At 29.4% G+C, this 20,525-nt stretch overlaps 2 protein-coding genes across 2 annotated transcripts; both read left to right on the top strand.

The window, feature by feature from the left end:
• The first annotated feature begins 4,669 nt into the window (after positions 1 to 4,669).
• LOC130666607 (uncharacterized) lies at positions 4,670 to 10,210 on the top strand. Its single transcript, XM_057467759.1, has 9 exons — positions 4,670 to 4,927; positions 5,703 to 6,051; positions 8,117 to 8,258; positions 8,405 to 8,554; positions 8,616 to 8,797; positions 8,901 to 9,115; positions 9,177 to 9,397; positions 9,552 to 9,689; positions 9,762 to 10,210. Exons 1-8 carry the CDS (start codon positions 4,755 to 4,757, stop codon positions 9,683 to 9,685), a joined length of 1,566 nt encoding a protein of 521 aa, XP_057323742.1. The 5' UTR covers positions 4,670 to 4,754; the 3' UTR covers positions 9,686 to 9,689; positions 9,762 to 10,210.
• Positions 9,730 to 20,505, top strand: LOC130667222 (uncharacterized). The gene is made up of 8 exons (XM_057468716.1): positions 9,730 to 10,059; positions 17,011 to 17,152; positions 17,299 to 17,448; positions 19,003 to 19,184; positions 19,290 to 19,504; positions 19,569 to 19,789; positions 19,943 to 20,081; positions 20,166 to 20,505. The coding sequence occupies exons 1-8, from the start codon at positions 9,730 to 9,732 to the stop codon at positions 20,503 to 20,505; spliced, it is 1,719 nt and encodes a 572-aa protein (XP_057324699.1).
• The last annotated feature ends 20 nt before the right edge of the window (positions 20,506 to 20,525 follow it).

Genomic DNA, 20,525 nt, shown 5'->3' with positions numbered 1-20,525 from the left:
ATTGGTCTCCATTGCACGTAGCAAGTTATTTCAATAATTATGAAGCTGCTAAGATGCTTATAGATAATGGCGTCGATGTAAACATCATGAGTGAATATCAAATCGAGCATTCTGGGACTACACCACTCCACGTTGCCATTGAAAACAACCATAATAAAATAATCGAATTACTCTGCGAAAAAAATGCAGACTTGAAGATTCATTCATATAAATTCGGCAAACCACTATTTTTTGATACAGTACACTAAGAGAAAAAACAGGTTTTCGGAACTAGGAAAACGTAGTAAAAAAACATCTCAGCTATAGGTTTGTAGTATCTGTAACTAATGTGTAATAGTAAATAGTACTACAAAAAAGTAGTCGATTACACTATTATGAATACACTATGATGATACTAGTGAACATGACTGTTCTGAGTTGGATAATTTAAATTAAAAATTACTAGTGAGCAGAACTATATTATTCATGTAAACTTAACAAGTTAGTGTAAGTTAAGTTATCTACTTTGGGCTTAGTCTATTTAGTTAAAAATTTATGGTCCACGCAACTATGCGATAATTTAATATTTATATCAAGTAATATCAACCTATTGAACATAGTCATTTAGATTTTGTATATATATTGTCTTCCGGAATATTGTTTTGACTCAAAAACCATTTTATTGTGTGAACTGGAGAGTATTTTTTATTTTTTTATAGTGAGAAAAATCATTCAAGGAATTATTAATGTCATAATGTAGTTAAGCATTTACTATATGACGACTAAAATAGGTACTTGTCACTCTGTCAAATAACAGAGGAATAACGGTGCCAGAATTGTCTTCAAGTATCGAATATAAAAACTCTGAAATACCTATCTAACCAGGGACAGCACAAGAGGTTGAGTGCAATCTAGTGGCGAGCACTGAACTACTTCCGCTGCTGCGCTGACTTTCTCCTCTTTCATATACATCTTCTCCCAAAAAATTTCTCTCTTGAGTCTTTTACATTAAAAATCGAAGACAATAAAAAAAAAAAATTGACAAAATGTAGATACCACCAGTCGTCAGCATTTTTTCCGAAACGAATTTCTTCCTTATTTCTTGCTTATTTCGAATTTAAAATTAATCATACATAGAGTAAGTAATTAATAAAATTAACTTTAAAAAAAAATGCGGAATTTAAAAATTCTTTAAATTAATAAGTGCAATTTTTATAAATATCATTTCTTTAATTAATTACTCTACTTATTGATAATTTTGAATTTGTCTGATGCCTACAACATTCACACTCGTCATCTCTTTTCTAATGTACGTAAAAAAAAATTGTATCTTCTTATTCCATAATAATATATACGTAATTGATATTTATGTTTTAGTTATTAATAAAAAAATATTTCACTAATGTTTTTTGAAAACGGCAATAAATTTATATTCGATTGTGTCGCATTCATATGGCGCCATTTTCAAACGACGTGATAAAATTTTGAATCACACGGCAGTGCCGTATGCATACCGACAAACGACAATTGTAAAGTTTTTTAAAACGACAGTCATATCATCATATGCAGCCGTATTTACAAGGCGCCGTGTCGTCAAGTTATGGTGTATATTTATATGACAAAAATTGTTTAGGAATACATTAATATTAATCATTAATGTCATAGTGTATTACAGGATACCCCTCTTCACGTTATAGGGAAGGAGAATTAGGATAAGAGGGGATTGGGCAGGATAAGGAAGGATCTTTCTCAATGAAAAGTCTAAAAATGAATAGAGAAAATTTGGATTAACTAATATAATAACTAATTTAGTTGTCAATATGTGCAGTTTTTTGTAGAACTAGAATTTGAAATCATGGAAGCTAATTAAGTATAAAGTATAATCCTATTATTTCTGCGTAAAACGTCATATATATATATATATTAGGGTGGCTCATTTGAAACGACTATTTTTTTTTTTTTGGTCCATTGACGGAATATTGTTCTAGACATAAAAAAAAAATTTTCCACAAAATTTGAGCCCTTAATTTTAATTTTAAGAACTCGCTAATTGAATTTAAAATTTTCCCATTCATTTAGCATGTAAAGTGGAGGTTTTTTTTTTTAATTATCTATAGCTCTGCTGCATTTCACGTTTTTTTACTGTCCATAGGCAGAAGTTATAGGCAAACCTTTATACTTCAAAAGTTCCTACAGTAAAATTTATGTGACAGGAACGGGGTCAGAGTTAAAAAATGTAAAAGTCGATTTTTATCGATTTTTGCGTATTTTTTGAGTTTTTCGTAGAAAATATTGTAGTTACCGAAAAAAGGTAAATGACAAAATTGTAGGAAATCAAATTTGCTACAAAAAAGGTCCTGTAAGCCAAGGCTGTAAAATCTGTTGTTTCTGAAATAAATTGAATTATACATATGAAAATTCAAGATATCTTTGCAGTATATGGTTTGTTAAATTAATAATTTAATTTTCATTTATTAAATGTTTTTTTTGAACATCATATTACTTTTTCATAAAAATATAACTTAAAAAAAATTTATCTATATGGGGCATTACACGCCAAATCGGACGGTTTCAAAAATTGATTTTTCCGATTTTCTTCGATTTTTGGTATTTTTTAGTACCCCTCAAAAGAGGCTTCCCGGTAAATTTTGAGATCTTTTTGATTAATGGTTCAAAAAATATCGAATTTAAAAAAAAACCGCTCTTTTTATGGTTTTTTGATCATAACTTTCGTAATAATGGTCGAAATTCAATGTTTTTTTATTCAAAATTTTCGTTTTGAGTTGGCCTTTTCAGACAAAAATGCATAACAAATATACAAAATGTTTTTGATCGAGATTTTTGAATTTTAAGTATTCAACCGTGTTTTTAAAAAAGGGTGTATCCTTCGATTTTCTTGAAAATTTCCTATCTTAAACTTCTATCCATTCTGCAACTTTTAAGCCCGGTCCAGTAGTGGGCCTTCCATAATTACTATTTTTTTTCGATTTTTCGAAATTAAAAAAAATTTTTTTTTTGCTATAAATTATTATCAGTACCGATTTTTGACATTGTACACTTGTTTTTCTTGAATATTATAAATTGATTCCGATATTTTTTCGTTCTGAGTAGGGATTTAAAAGCAGTAAGTAAAAGTTAATGCTATTTATAAGCTGTTATAATAAATACTTTTATTTTTTAAAAAGCAACTATTTCAAAGCAAAAGAAACATTAGATTTGCTATACAATACAGCTAAGATCATTACAGGAGCTCCAAAATTTCATATAATTATTCGGAAAAGCGACAAAACTGTATCACAAACGTTTTTAATTATTTCCGTGTTCTTTCGAAAATTTTACATTAACGATTGTTTTATGAACTAGAGGACTCCTTAGTGAATATAGCTTCGTCGCTTTTTCGAATAATTATATAAAATTTTGGAACACGGTTGAAAACTTAAAATTCAAAAATCTCGATCAAAAACATTTTGTATATTTGTTATGCATTTTTGTCTGAAAAGGCCAACTCAAAACGAAAATTTTGAATAAAAAAACATTGAATTTCGACCATTATTACGAAAGTTATGATCAAAAAACCATAAAAAGAGCGGTTTTTTTTTTAAATTCGATATTTTTTGAACCATTAATCAAAAAGATCTCAAAATTTACCGGGAAGCCTCTTTTGAGGGGTACTAAAAAATACCAAAAATCGAAGAAAATCGGAAAAATCAATTTTTGAAACCGTCCGATTTGGCGTGGAATGCCCCATATAGATAAATTTTTTTTAAGTTATATTTTTATGAAAAAGTAATATGATGTTCAAAAAAAACATTTAATAAATGAAAATTAAATTATTAATTTAACAAACCATATACTGCAAAGATATCTTGAATTTTCATATGTATAATTCAATTTATTTCAGAAACAACAGATTTTACAGCCTTGGCTTACAGGACCTTTTTTGTAGCAAATTTGATTTCCTACAATTTTGTCATTTACCTTTTTTCGGTAACTACAATATTTTCTACGAAAAACTCAAAAAATACGCAAAAATCGATAAAAATCGACTTTTACATTTTTTAACTCTGACCCCGTTCCTGTCACATAAATTTTACTGTAGGAACTTTTGAAGTATAAAGGTTTGCCTATAACTTCTGCCTATGGACAGTAAAAAAACGTGAAATGCAGCAGAGCTATAGATAATTAAAAAAAAAAACCTCCACTTTACATGCTAAATGAATGGGAAAATTTCAAATTCAATTAGCGAGTTCTTAAAATTAAAATTAAGGGCTCAAATTTTGTGGAAAATTTTTTTTTTATGTCTAGAACAATATTCCGTCAATGGACCAAAAAAAAAAAATAGTCGTTTCAAATGAGCCACCCTAATATATATATAGAGACTATTTTTTATTTTAAATATTATTTTCCGTAATATGATAATTTAACATATCAATGAGGTTTTATTAAATAGTTATATATATCCTGAAATTGCGACATTGAAATTTAAGTAAAAATAATTTATATTCAATGATTCTTTTTCAATGAATAATAAAGATTAATTATAAAAAGATCTATTCAACACACTGTCCTTTTCTAAATATCTACGGATGGCTGACATCATGATTATGTTGAAATAGGGGTCGGCATCGTCTATAAACATTTGCGCTTCACAGTATTTTGGAGTATTTCTATACCAGACTCGAGTGTGATCTTATGATACTTTAAACTCTTCCTAAAGTTACTTTCAATTTGGACAGACGCATTTTAATAAGTGTTTCGTCGAGACGACATTAAAAATGAATTATCAGTATTTAGATCCGAAGAAATGGTTTTGTCTTATGATTTTATTAACTTTACTGGATATTAAAAATTATTCTGTTGGAAAGTGTATTAATATAGAGAATAAAGAAAGTTTACGATTAACCCAGGATAAATGTTATCATCTAAAGCACAATATTTCTAAAAGGAGGTAATGCATATTATAAACAAATCGATTTTTTGTTCTATACGTTTAGTTGTTTGATGATTACTAAAAAAATAACTTCTCTTCTATTGAAAATTTTCAATTTTTATAGCGGGAAGTTGAAAAAATTAGTACATTACAATTTTCGTGTACGATTATTCTTGAATAAACGTATAGAGTTAGGCAGAACTAAATGTTTATAATCTTTATGATAAGTGATAAAATCCTAATTTCTTCCTGATTTTCCGGAATGTATAACACCTTACTCCATGAGGAGGTGTATTTTTCGCAACCCCTGCTTTGAAAGTCCAATTTACCAGAAATGTAAAATTAAGATTTATTGTAAATCAAATCTTTCAGAAATACGACGGTTGTATTCAAATTAATGAATAGACTATTCATTTTAGTTATTCGAATGTACTTTTTTATTAGTACTTATTCATGAGCGATTCTAATTAACGTGTGGTCGCGAATTATGGTAGCGTTTCCGTCAATTCAAATACAGTCTCGTCGTTAAGTATAAAGCGCAAAATTATTTGAACTCACAGCTCGTGAAATTTTATTGCTACGTTAGTATAGCAAAGTCAAACCGGTACATGATATGATATTTAGTGCGCAAATGCGGTTGAGTAAAATGTATAAGCAAGACTCGATATAGTATAATGGGCGCTTCCGGCACGGCTTACAACGCTCGGAAATTGAACTTTCAAAGAAGGTTTTGCAAAAAAATAGAAAACAGGATCTTTGATAATATAAATACTATACATAAGAAATCTTACAGCACTGAAGCAGCAATTAAAAGTTTGGAATCTACGATTAGAGCAGCCCTTTATGAAGAAGAAATTACCGAAGCAAATGAACGGCTTTTAGATTCTCTACGGAATATCCAAGAAATATCCGAAGAAATTGACACTGATTATAAATACCTATCACCCTCGAAATTATACAATTTTAAAATTAACCCAGTCACAGCTAACAAAACATATGTCTATGCTACACTCGAAGGTAACGAATATTTGGACAAATTACTTAAAATCGGTCATTGGACAAGTGGTTTAGCAGAAAATGACTCAAATAGCCTTCAGGAGAATGTGTTTTCAGTTGCAATTAAATACTACTCAAGGTTACAAGTAAGATATAAACTTAATTCGTTTTTATGTAAGGTTTTTACCTAAAAGTAAAAATACTTACTCTGTAAAAAATTCTTGATGTGAAAATGGTCCTCGCGAACTTTACACAGTATTTTCTGTGTGAATTGACGGTGTGAAATTTTATAAACTATGCAGAAAACTACATTTACATATTAAGTTTCATTTCTGCATAAAGATCCATTCTATGAAAATATACCATTTGAAAATATTATATTAGCCGACGTTTGAAGTCTAAATCTAGAAGTATTTTTCGTTCCAAAATGATGAAATGTGTTGTTACGTCCAGACTATTTTCGTTTGTTTATATATTATTTAATCTTATTTTATTTTATTTAAATCTTACATTTTATGTTTTACTTAACGTTTTGGTTGACATTAGGAAACTTGTTCGAACACCTAATCTATATTTTAATATAATATTGAGTGAAAAGGAATTTTAATCCTCACCCAGGGTCAGAGTGGCTGCTGACGCACTTTCTTATCGCCAGCACACTCTAAATAAGACCTAAAGTAAATAAGACATATTTATAATGAGTTTTTGAATGTTTTCCAAATTGAAAAAAAAACTTTAAAAGCAAATTATGGTGTTTGGACAAGTGAGTAACTAAACAAACAAGCAAAAAGGTTTCCATTAAGATAATAAAACCATTTAAAATAGAAAGCGACACAAACAAGAAAATTATAAAAGAACAAAATTTAAATACTAAATAATAATAATTCAACTGAAAATTTATCAGTTAACCAAACGTGTAAAACATAAAAAAATAGAAAAAAAGGAATATAAAATGACCATAGGCAATAAAAATAATCAATTAATTAATTAAGAGGAAATTAAACCATAAATTATATATTCTACAAAATGATGTAGTTTATAAAAATTATCGTTTATAAATAATATAGTTCATAAGACCCACAGAATGATATAGCTTATGAACATAATGTAGTTTATAAAATTATCATTTATGAATAATATAGGGATATAGTTAACAATAATATGAGAATAACAAAAAGAAAAAAAAAGAAAAATTAAAAAAATAATTTATCCAATAAGGTCAAAGGGCGGGTTGTGGAGGACCCATGTAGAGGGGGTCCGAAGCAACTACGTCAGTGGGAAAAACAATGTGGAAGGGATAGTGCGGCCCCGAAACAATGGGTTTCCGGAAGGAAGTGGAAAAAGTTGGATGGACACGACAGAGCGTAGGCGTGGAAATTCCCCCAAATTTACGGAATTGGGTCCACCCAAAAAAATCGCTATATCTAGGCGGATTTTACTTGTACTCGCTCTCTCGTGTCCTGACCAGCCTAGTGTAAAGTTCAACTGTAGAAAAAGAATAAGTGTCGAGCAATATAAAATCGCGAGTGAAAACAGCAGAATAAATAAGTACTACATAAGTAAACCAGCGTACTACATAAAAAACTCAGGTACAATTTTTTTTAATTAAATACCATTAACTATCGTTTTCTTTTGAAAATAAATTAGAGTCAGCTGAGTAACCACCTAATGATCTCTACAAAATTGCTCGACAAAAATATTTTATTCGCATTTAAAAAATAACTAAACTCAAATCAATTGATAATCCGTTAAAATACATCGTCTCCGATTTACTTCAAATTGTTTTCTTTTTTTAATTTCGCCATACTATTTTGAAAAATCATCTTGCGCTAGTTAAATTATAATTTAATTTGAATTACATAGAACTGCAATTTAGAATCTTAATTACTTTTACTCTCTAAATTTTAATCAGTTAACCGTTATCTTTGGATTATATTAGAAAGGATATTCGAATTTTGTTTCTTACGATTAAGATTTAATGTTATAAGAAACACAATCTCCAAACCTCAAAATTTTGTAATTAAGTTGGCAATATAATTAAGAATTAATATATTTAGCATCGTGTTATTAATTTAAAAATAAACCTATCCTCTTTAATATAAGGTCTCTGGGGTTCCCGGTCTATAGGCTTCGGCTTGGGCCAAATACCCATAAAACATTTATTTATGTCAATTTCTGACATAACAGTGTTTTTGAAATGATTATTTTCAGAACAATGGAAATTATTGCGGTAAATCATCAATTTATAATGAAGTATATCAACTTTATGAATCTATGCTAGCAAGCGTCAGTAAAGGATACACTATAATGTATATGGCTTACGAGTTCCAACAACGAAATCCTGGAAATACAGGTTGGTTTCCATTATTTACATATTTTTATTATGCACGCATAAAACAAGATGACAGAAGGTGTTCCCTGATCCCGTCAAAACATGTTTTCCTTTTTTAGTTTTTTATTCGAGTATAAATAATCAAAAAATTATTTATTTTTTTCAAGACAATGGGCTTCCCGCACAAAGAATTATACTAGAAGAATGTAAAGAAGCAGTTGTTCGTATGACCACTTCAGTAAGCAGTTATTTGAAGAAAATTGATAATACGACATATAAAAAATCACAAGAGTGTGACCCGAAGGAATGGGCTGAAGGTTTGATATTTTTTAATCAACTCTGGGATAAATATGCCTATTACAACAATTAATTATCTAGGTAAGAAATACATTCGTTTAAAAAATCACGTTTCGTATTATGAGCCTAATACAAAATGGTACTGGGATCAGGGTGCAGAATACTTGAGAGATATGAAACCAGAAAAAGAATGCGACAGTACACAAGTATTTTGGAATCCAGCTTTATCAGATGGCGTCATATACAGCTTGAACTGTCCACTTGTAAGTCAAAGTTTGTTTCACATCACGATAATTACATATATGATCCCTACGAAGCTGCCTGATAATGTTAAAAAATAAGTAAACAAACACATACACATTTTAGATTTTTGTCAGTGATTATTCAAGAGATAGCAGTTGCCAACGTTTTCAGAATGATAATTTTACGAAAGCTAAAAACACATATTGGGAATCAGCATGTACTAATGGAGATAATTCAAGATTAGGACAATTATGTGCTTGCGATAAACAAGTCGACCAAGATACTAGTATACGAACAATAAGTTTAAGAGAACATTACACTGATAGTGCTGATAATCGGTAATAAAAAATTCAAATTGATTATTCGAAATGGCCAATTAAAAAATATTTTTTCTAATAGAGTTGTTACCGGAATACGATTTATTGTTAAAAATAATATCGTTACGATACAAATTCGAGAAGGTAAATTAGTCAATGGTATTATAAACCCCCAAACCGTTAGATGGATAGATGATGATGGTCAGCGTCCTGAAATAGGTCCTGATACAGTGAAGCTCAGTTATAACATACGAGCGTTTGAATTAGATGACATAGAATTGCCTGATGGACACTTGGTAACAGGTATTGTATATATTGCAAAAATGATTAATTCTCCTTACATCAATATTCGAGTCTGTGTTCAACATAAAAATTTTGAGGGCTTTGACTAGCTCTGTTCAGCAATTATTTGATAAATTAATTAATCATTTTTTAATCTACATGTGTACATCGACAGGAGTCAAATTCTTAGTGACAAATAAAACGCGCATATCATTAGCAGTAAGAGGATCAGCTATGTATGATGATAAAAAAAAACCTTCCCATCAATTCACGATCAATGGTATTCTCCAACACCTGATCCAGATATAGCTAGGTAATTAATTATAATTTTAAAATTAACAACATTATGTTTGATGCACTATGCTATTATTAAAACTCATTACAGGCATAAAATTGATGTAGAATATTCTAAAAATCCAGCTGAGTTAATAAATGAACAGTTGCTACAATTAAGTACTCCAGGATTGAACTACGTCGATTTCTCAACATCAGTGTATTCTTCAAAAGATGAAAATGTTGCAATTATACCATTCATAGATTCACGCGATCTCGTTACTGATCCACCAATCGCTCTAGGTGGATTAGGAATATTTTACAAAAGTAAACCCGGCTACGGTGGATTTATAGCGTTTAAGTATATCACAGCTAACTATAATATTCTTCTTGACAGAGATCATGCTCAAGTTATAAATGCTACTTTATTACACTTATTTAAATATTTATAAAGAGAAAAAAAAATTTTTAATTTAAATTAATAAAACTATTGTAGTAACTGGTAACTTATAGTTAATATCGCCTATGCACTACAAGAAAACACACTTAAATTAGAAATAACATCACCACAATCAGCAGTAGAAGAAAGGCAAGAGAGATATATTTTATTGATAAAACGGGGTCCTTAAGGAATTAAAAAATCATCAGAGAAATGAGTTTTCAATTCGATTAGAAAAGTTGAAGTAAAGTTAAAATTGACTAATTTACTTTCTAAACATGAATAAGTGAAATAAGCGAATATTCACTAATTCGGAGTGCCAATCGAACCATTTTTTGGAATTAGTGGTTCGATTTGCACTTCGAATTAGTGAATATTCACTTTTTTTTATTAATTCATGTTTAGAGAGTAATTTATTTATCAAAATATTTGTTTCTTTAACGAATCAGTCAATCACTGAACGTTGTACCTTGCATACATTTTTTTTTGTTTTTTTATTATTATCTTCGCCTTACGAGAATTTAACATATCAATGAGGTTTTATTAAATAGTTATATATTTCCTGGAATTGCGACATTGAAATTTTAATACGAATAATTTATGGTCAATGAATAATAAAGATAAATTATACAAAAGATCTATTCAACACACTATCCCTTTCTAAAAATCTATGGATGGCTGACGTCATGATTATGTTGAAATAGGGGTCGGCATATTCTATACACATTTGCGCTTCACAGTATTTTGTAGTATTTCTATACTAGACTCGAGTGTGATCTTATAATATTTTAAACTCATCCTAAAGTTACTTTCAATTTTGACGGACGCATTTTAAAAAGTGTTTCGTCGAGAAAACATTAAAAATGAATTATCAGTATTTAGATCCGATGAAATGGTTTTGTCTTATGATTTTATTAAGTTTACTGGATATTAAAAATTATTCTGTTGGAAAGTGTATTAATATAGAGAATAAAGAAAGTTTACCATCAGCCCACGATGAATGGGAACATCTAAAGCATAATATTTCTAAAAGGAGGTAATGCATAGCATGGACAAATTTTTTTTTGTTCTATACGTTTAGTTGTGTAAGAATTACTGAAAAGACAGTTTCCTCTTTTTTTGAAAATTTTTAATTTTTATAGCGGGAAGTTGAATAAATTAATACATTGTTTGTGTATTAATACTCATAATTGACATTGAATGTACTGACAATTTATTTGAATAAATTATAAATTATAAAACATGAATACACTAAAATTACGCTTCGTCGAACTAAGCTTTAAGTAACATAAAGCTTTCAATTTTCGTACGATTTTTCTTGAAAACACGTATAGATTTGGACAGAACTAAATATTTATAATCTTGATACAGAGTGATAAAATCCTAATTTCTTTCTGATTTTTTCGAGGTGTGTAACACTACATGAGGAGGATTCATAAGAAATATTTATTAAAAGGTTCAATACGATTCTTCTTGTCGATGTAAAAAAACCTTATAGTGAAAAGAATATCACGATTGTCATATTCACTTCTTACTTCGCTTGTAAGATACATTACGCGAAAGAATTATTCTTGCTTGTAATTCTATGGATTCATAGCAAAGCCGGAAAGACCGTGTCTGGTTCAATTTTTGCAGGTGGCGACATGGTCCGGTTTTTTTATGACACTATTGCAATTCAAGCGAGGAGAATTTTTCCGTGTATTTTTCGCAACCCCTGCTATGAAAGTTCAATTTATCAAAAATGTAAAATTAAGATTTATTGTAAATCAAATCTTTCGGGGATACGACAGCTGTATTCGAATTAATTAATAGACTATTGATTTTGTTATTTAAATGTACTTTTTTCATTAGCACTTATTCATGAGCGATTCAAAGTAATGTGTGGTCGCATGATGTGGTAGCGTTTCCGTCACTTCAAATACGGTCTCGTCGTTAGTTATCAAAATCAAAATTAAGTAAACTCACAGGTCATGAAATTTTATTAATACATTAGTATAGTAAAGTCAAAACTTTGCAATGATATGATATTTAGCGTGCAATCGCGGTTCAGTCAAATGTATAGGTAAGGCTCGATATATTATAATTGGCGCTTCCGGCACGACTTACAACGCTCGGAAATTGAACTTTCAAAGAAGGTTTTGCAAAAAAATAGAAAACAGAATCTTTGACGATATAAATACTATAAGTACGAAATCTCACAGCAGTAGAGAAGCAATTAAAAGTTTGGAATCTACGATTGCAACAGCCCTTTATAAAGAAGAAATTACCGAAGCAAATGAACGGCTTTTAGATTCTCTGAAGAATATCTTAGAAATATCAGAAGAAATTGTCACTATCTATGATCACCTATTATTATTCGATATATACAACTTTAAAATTATCCCAGTCACAGCTACCAAAACATATGTCAATAATACACACGAAGGTAACGAATATTTAGACAAATTACTTAAAATCGGTCATTGGACAAGTGGTTTAGCAAAAAATGACTTAAATAGCCTTCAGGAGAATGTGTTTTCAGTTGCAATTGAATACTACTCAAGATTACAAGTAAGATATCAACTTAATTTCTTTTTATGTAAGGTAAAATATTTACTCTGTAAAAAATTTTGTATGTAAAAATGGTCCTCGCGGACTTTACACAGTATCTTCTGTGTAAATTGAGGTGTGAAATTTTTTCGATGTGAACCATCAACAGATGTACTTTTAACACGGTATGAGTATTAACTTTTACACTGTTCGGTGTTATCAACATAAAATCCATACATTGTCTGATCATAAGATCATAAGATATATATTAGACTGCTTTCTTTTTTGCGACTATTTTTTTTTTCGCTCCCATCCCGAAATTTTGTTGGAAATACCCCCAAGAAAATTCCCTGAGAGTTTGAGCCCTTAATATTAATATTAAGTACTTTCCCAGAGCAGGTGAAGATTTCTCATTTAAAATACACGTAAACTTGCACGGAAAAAAGAAAACAGGAATAATTGCAGCTCGAACGAGCATTTATTACATTTTCAAATAGTAACGCAGCGCTTCATAAACGAAACTGTAAAAGTTACAGTTCGGCGCCGCGCAGTAAGTTTTACATTTTATGTATGAAATATTACAGTTTGAAAATGTATTAAGTTTACTTTCTCACACTGTAATATTTGATGAAAATTATCAAAGTATCATTCGATAAGCTTTAAAACTTACATTTTTTCTCAGCAAGTTTTACGTGAAAGTTTTTAAAACGTGTTTCTCAAAATAACGATATTTCCACTATAAACTGTAAATTTTACATTTTCAGTTAGTAATATTTCTGTTTATTCTTTTCAATAATCTAGTTTAAATAGTGATAGAACCCACTACGAAATGTAATTTTTTTTTTTCTTTATCTGAGACGTAATATTTTTTTTTTTATTTCGAGAAAAATATTCAAGCAAACATTAATATTATATATTAAAGTCATGATGTATTATAGGATATTCTCTAGTACAATCCAAAAATGTACTTGTCGCTCTATCAAATGAGAGAGGAATACTCGAACTAAATCGTTGAGAAATTTGGAATATATCACTACTATAATATTTTTCTTACCAGGGACACTACAAGTGATAGGCGCGATCTCGTGGCGAGCACCGAACTACTGCCGGTGCTGCTGCCTAGCACCGGTGACTTTCCCCTTCTCCATATCGATCTTTTCTCCCAAGAAAATTTGTCTCTTGGCTTAAGCAACTTTTGTTATTTTGGTCGGAGAATACAAAAATATTTGCGTGAGAAGAATAGTACTTGTTCCGAGAAATTTTATTTTCTTTAACCAAAAAACTGCAATATTGCTACAAAAAATAATGTATCTTGCTCTAAAAAAAATATCTCTTACTTTAAGAAATATAAACTCTTGAAACAAGTGAAAATTTTTTGATTTAAGCATAAAAATATGTTGACTTGAGAAAAAAAATTTTGATTCAAGATAAAAATATGAAGATTTGTTTACTTGGTGTAAGTAAATATTTATTCTCCGAATCGATCAAAAATAATTTCTTGAATCAAGAATATTTTCACATATTCTCACATATACTATTTCAAAAATATTTACTGACAGTTGAATAGGATTAGTATTTTCGTACATTCAGCTAATTGCCGTGATACGGTCTAAAATTTCAATATCTAAAATGTAAAACTTACAAATTTAAATGCAAGTGATTTCATGGAATTCAAACACAAATTTTCAATTGTCAACCTTTATTGAATGGTTGTCAAACTTCAAAAGTTACAAAAGTAAATTTTTAATTTTATGAAACTTATTAACGATATTATGAAATGTAGTTTTACTGTTTTTACTGTTTAAATAGTAAAAGTTCGTGATTGCTAAGGCATCGATGATACTTGATATAGAAATTTTAAAAATTACAGTGTGAGATGTAATAGTTCCATTTTCTACATCAAGGTTCATAATTGAATGCCCGCACTGTAAATCTTCTCGAACCACTCAACAATTTTTCTTATTTGATACTTCAATTTTTACAAAACGGCTAAACTGTAATTTTTACAGTTTTAAAGAGGAATAAATGATTTTTAAAGAAAAGAACTTTCTATGGGCAAAAGTTTATAATTATTTTACATTTTGTTGTGTTCGATTTGCATTTTCAAACTGTAAATATTAATGCTTGATTTTCAACTAATTTTTTACAGGATAAAATTAAAAAATTACAGTATACATTTTAACTTTTGTAACTTTTAATATGACGGGCTTGTTTTTACATTTTATTCTGTGGGTTTTTATTTTTTAAACTTCTATAACTCCGTGGAATTTTATAATATCATCTCGCCCAAAGTCGAGATTTTCTCAGAATTAAATGCTCCACAAAAGTGCCTATCGTCGCGAAGTCATAACTCCTACGGTGGGGTATTACGGACCGCTAAACTGAATTTTTTCATAGGATTCTTCTTTTTTCTTTCAACAATAAGACCTACAGAATAAATGTAAACGATAATTTTATAGGAAATTCAATTCTCTACAAAAAGGCCCTCAGCACCGAATCACTCAGATTGATATTTTCTGAGATATTAGTCGACTAAAAAATCAATATTTTCTAAGATTTGATTCGACATTTTATGGGAATTCAATATTATGTAAACTTCAATAATTAATATCTCAGAAAATATCAATCTGAGTGATTCGGTGCTCATAACCTTTTTTGTAGGAAATTAAATTTTCCATAAAACTGTCATTTACATTTTTTTGTTGGTCTTGATGTTTATGAGATAATGAGTGAAAAAACAAGAATTCTATGAAAAAATTCGGTTTAGCGGTCCGTACTACCCCAAGGTATGAGTTACGACTTCGCGACAATGAGCACTTTCGTAGAACATTTAATTTTGAGAAAATTCCGACTTTAGGCGAAATGAGATCATAAAATGCCGCGGAGTTATAGAAGTTTAAAAAATAAAAACCCAAGTTTACGTGTATTTGAAAAGGGAAATCTTTACCAGCTCTGGGAAAGTACTTAATATTAATATATTAAGGTCTCAAACTCTCAGGGAATTTTTTTGGGGGTATTTCCAACGAAATTTCGGGATAGGAGCGAATAAAAAAAAAAAGTCGCAAAAAAAAGTCTAATAATGTATATATAAAGTCTAATATATATATATATATATATATATATATATATATATATATATATATATATATATATATATATATATATATATATATATATATATATATATATATGTGTATGTGTGTACATATATGAACAGGTAATACAATGTAAAAAATTTTGAGTTTGCTGTGTGATGTGAATGATTACGTGTGAAAATTTTCAACACTGTCGGTGTGAAAGTTACTAATACTTACACATAAATAGACTTATGAATTTATTAACTTCGAACCATAAAATACCTTGTAAGGGCCTTATAAGTATCAATGACAAAGGTTATACATTGGAAAAATAAATATAATATAATAACATCTAATAATGCATTATTTAATTCTTTTTTGATGACTTAAAAATAATAGTACATTAGCCTGAAGGTGTAGATTATCTGTTTAAAAAAAAATTATCGTGTTCAACAAAATGTAATTTTTTTTCAATTATTATAAACTATTTTATTAAAAGATATTATTTTATATGATATTCTTACTATCAGAAAAATTATAAAAACGCATTAATCACTCTCTAAACATAAATTAGTAAATATTCACTCATTTCACTAATTCACGTTTAGTGAAGCAGTCCGTCGTATGTAATACACTATTTTGATGCCTTACGTCCGAGTTATGTTTAAGTACTGAAGCGATAGGTCACAAGTTTAAAACCTTGGTACATTAATGCTTATTATTTATTTTATTTTATATGTAAATCATCAGAATTCTGAAATTTTGGTTACAATCCATATAGGAAATGACAATAGGCCCAGCAAAGGCTCAGGCATGGACCAACATCGAACTACCGAGGCTCGGTTGCCCAAGGCTGGCCCGACTCTGGTCCCGTCGTTCAAGACTGGCAGCTCCTACATAGGAATATAAAAAAATGTGTATTTCTAATAGTAATCAATATGATTGTTCAACAGAAACCAATTTTTAGAAAGTAAAGAAGTAGATTGCTAGAATATAAGTTATAGCAACAAGCCTAAAGCTTTTTCTTGAGTCTAAAGTTTTGCTTAGGAGAAGAGCTATATCTCGTGATATACTACAAAATTTCTAGTAAATTCCAAGGACTGCAAAAAAGTTTTGATCTTTCACTTTAACTTTGTCTAATCTATAAAATATGCGGAAAACTACAGTTACATATTAAGTTCTATTTTCGTATAAAGATCCATTCTATAAAAATATACCATTTGAAAATATGATATAAGCAAACGTTTGAAGCCTAACTCTAGAAGTATATTTCGTTCCAAAATAATGAAGTGTGTTTTTAAAATGATTATTTTCAGAACAATGGAAAATATTGCAGTAAATCATCAATTTATAACGAAGTATATCAACTTTATGAATCTATGTTAGCAAGCGTTAGTAAAGGATACACTATAATTTATATGGCTTACGAGTTCCAACAACGAAGTACTGGAAATACAGGTTGGTTACCATTATTTACATATTTTTTTTATGCACGCATAAAACAAGATGACAGAAGGTGTTCCCTGATCCCGTCAGAACATGTTTTCCTTTTTTAATTTTTTTTTCGAGTATAAATAACCAAAGAATTATTCATTTTATTCGAGATGATCGGCGTCCTGCACAAAGAAATATACTAGAACAATGTAAAGAAATAGTTGTTCGTATGACCTCTTCAGCAAGCAGTTATTTGAAGAAAATTGATAATACAACATATAAAAAATCACAAGAGTGTGACCCGGAAGAATGGGCTGAAGGTATGATATTTTTTCATCAACTCTGGAATAAATATACTTATTACAACAATTAATTATCTACACGCAAAAAAATAAATGATAAATTTTATTCGGATTTTCAATTCATTTTTATTGTTTGAACAATAAACCCGCATCAAAGAAGGTAATTCATAGATAATATAATATTGAAAGCCAAAAAGTATAAGAATGATTCTCTAAACTATATTGATATGAAAAAAAAATAGTCACTCTTAGTCTTTAAATTTTATTGTTTGAAATGATAAAAAACGTCATCTTGCCATATAGATATAGCCGCGCATCAGTAATAATTTAGGTTAATTCTTTCACATACATTAAAAGCTTACAAACAGAAGTAAAATTTTATTGTTTCAAACTATAAAAACTGATGCGCTTAAGATATACTTTTTGACAATTTGAAAAAAGTCATAATTATATACCATTGTACATAAAATCAATTGTTGGGCATTGAAAATTTTATTTATCATACTGAACGTTTTTTTACTTTTTTTACTATAAACTAAAATGTTCCAAGCACCGAATGTTGAAGCTGAAACGTTACATTATTATTATTATTTCATTTTTAACTTCCCGCTAAGAAAATTGAAAATTTTAAAAAATTCGGGAAGTTATTGGTTTCGGTCCGATTTAAGAAAATCGAATTTCCATCAGATGTCGTCGTTTTGAGGTCCTAGGAAGCTATTCTGACTAATTTCAAGATGATGTCCGAGTGTGCGTATGTAAATACCTGTATCTTTTGAACGGATGAACCGATTTTGAACTTTAAGGTGTCATTCGACGTGGCTTGTTAATATCTTGAAGCTGTGAAAAATTGAGATCGATCAATAAGGCTCGTTCAGAGATATTCCAAAAATAAAATTTTTTCAAAAATGTGTTTTTTGGATAATTTTTAATGTGCTCCATGGATTGATTCCAAAATCGACTGGGCTCTGAAGCTTTATAAGCTGCGTTAAATGCCACCTCAACCATCAAAATCAGTTCATTCGTTCAAGAGAAATCGTTGTCGAAAGAATTGAAAAAAAAAATTTTTTTTATTTTTTTTTTTAAATCTAAAGAACGACTCTATAAATCAAATTCAAAATTTGATCAACTTTCAAACTTGATAAAACGCGTCAATTGCCACCTTAACCATCTCATTCGGTCAATTCGTTTGAGAGACATTGGAGAAAAATGGTGAAAAATGTTTGTTTTCAAAAGCAACAGCATACAAAAGTATTTTCGAGCTCGAAGAGCTCGAAAATATATTCACAATAATGTTTTCAAAGTTCCTGAGCTCGAAAACAGCGGGAAGTTTTAGGGCTGGCCCACAGGGTCAACTGATAGACCGATTTTTTTATCTACCAAACGGAAATTTCTATTACTTGTAACAAGATTCATTTACATACAAACTCGGAATTTTAATATTTAAATTAAGATTATCATAATATATTCAATAAAACCACGAAATTACTGTTTGAAATGATATTAAATTGTGAGCACATCCTAAATGTTTAGTTATCAATTACTGATTTTTATAATTCATTTTTTTGCGTGTAGGTGTGAATTACATTCGTTTGAAAAATCATGTTTCGTATCATGAACCAAGTACAAAATGGTACGCTGATCGACATGCAATATTCTTAAGAAATACGAAGCCAGAATTCGAATGCAACGGTACACAAACATTTTGGAATCCAGATATTGAAGATGGTGTCATATACAGCTTAAACTGTCCACTTGTAAGCCAAAGTTTGTTTTATATTACGCAATAATGAAACATATAATTCCTACAAAGCTGGCTGATAATGTTAAAAAATAAGTAAATAAACACGAACATATTACAGATTTTTGTCAGTAATTATACCGAAGATAGCAGTTGTCAACGGTTTCCAAATAACGATTTTAAGAAAGATAAAAACACCAATTGGAAATCAGCATGTACTCTCGGAGATAATTCAAGATTAGAACAATTATGTGCTTGCGATAAACAAGTCGATCGAGATACTAGTATACGAACACTAAGTTTAAGAGAACATTACACCGATAGTGCTGATAATCGGTAATAAAAAATTCAAATTGATTATTCGAAATGGCCAATTAAAAAATATTTTTTTTCCTAATAGAGTTGTTACCGGAATACAATTTATTGTTAGAAATAATATCGTTATGATACGAATTCGAGAAGGTAAACTAGTAAATGGTATTATAGACCCCCAAACCGTTAAATGGATAGATGATGATGAGCAGCATCCTGAAATAGGTCCTGACACAGTGAAGCTCAGTTATAATATACGAGCGTTTGAATTAGATGACATAGAATTGCCTGATGGGCACTTGGTAACAGGTATTGTATATATTGTAAAAATGATCAATTTTCTCTACATTAATATTCGAGTCTGAGTTCAACATAAAAATTTGGAGGGCTTTCACTAGCTCTGTTGAGCGATTATTTTATAAATTAATATACCATTTTTAATCTGCATGTGTATATTAACAGGAGTCAAATTCAGAGTGACAAATGAAAAGCGCATATCATTAGTAGTAAGAGGATCAGCTATGTATGATGATAAAAAAAAAACTTTCCCAACAATTCACGATCAATGGTATTATACAACACCTGATCCAGATACACCAAGGCAATTTCTTATAATTTTAAAATTTGAAATACTATGTTTTATCCACTGCAGTATTATTATAACCCATGTTATTTCATATTACAGAACTAATATTGATATACAATATTCAAAAAATCCAGCTGATTCAAATGATGATACTCTACAGTTAAGTAATCCAGGATTGAATTACGTTGATTTCTCAACATCAATATATTCTTTAAAGGATAAAAATGTTGCAATTATACCATTCATAGATTCGCGCGAACTTGTTACTGATCCACCAATCGCTCTAGGTGGGTTAGGAATATTTTACAAAAGTAAACCCGAATACGGTGGATTTATAGCGTTTAAGTATATCACAACCAAATATAATATTATTCTTGACAGAGATCATGCTCTAGCTATGAATGCTACTTTATCAGACAAACTAAAATATTTAGAATGAAAAAATAATTCAATCGAAAT

Source organism: Microplitis mediator, chromosome 4 (genome assembly GCF_029852145.1).
Source record: "Microplitis mediator isolate UGA2020A chromosome 4, iyMicMedi2.1, whole genome shotgun sequence".
Classification (NCBI taxonomy): Eukaryota; Metazoa; Arthropoda; class Insecta; order Hymenoptera; family Braconidae; genus Microplitis; species Microplitis mediator.
The sequence above is the reverse complement of the archived record's forward strand: the minus strand, read 5'-3'. Positions and strand labels throughout refer to the sequence as shown.

Bases quoted from the DNA above. Each gene is read 5' to 3' on its own strand.
- LOC130667222 (XM_057468716.1), top strand. From the start codon at position 9,730: ATGCACTATGCTATTATTAAAACTCATTACAGGCATAAAATTGATGTA. The intron at 10,060-17,010 runs GTTATAAATGCT...GATTATTTTCAG, and splicing joins TTGACAGAGATCATGCTCAA to AACAATGGAAAATATTGCAG. The intron at 17,153-17,298 runs GTTGGTTACCAT...ATTTTATTCGAG, and splicing joins ACGAAGTACTGGAAATACAG to ATGATCGGCGTCCTGCACAA.
- LOC130666607 (XM_057467759.1), top strand. From the start codon at position 4,755: ATGAATTATCAGTATTTAGATCCGAAGAAATGGTTTTGTCTTATGATT. The intron at 4,928-5,702 runs GTAATGCATATT...GAAATCTTACAG, and splicing joins CACAATATTTCTAAAAGGAG to CACTGAAGCAGCAATTAAAA. The intron at 6,052-8,116 runs GTAAGATATAAA...GATTATTTTCAG, and splicing joins AATACTACTCAAGGTTACAA to AACAATGGAAATTATTGCGG.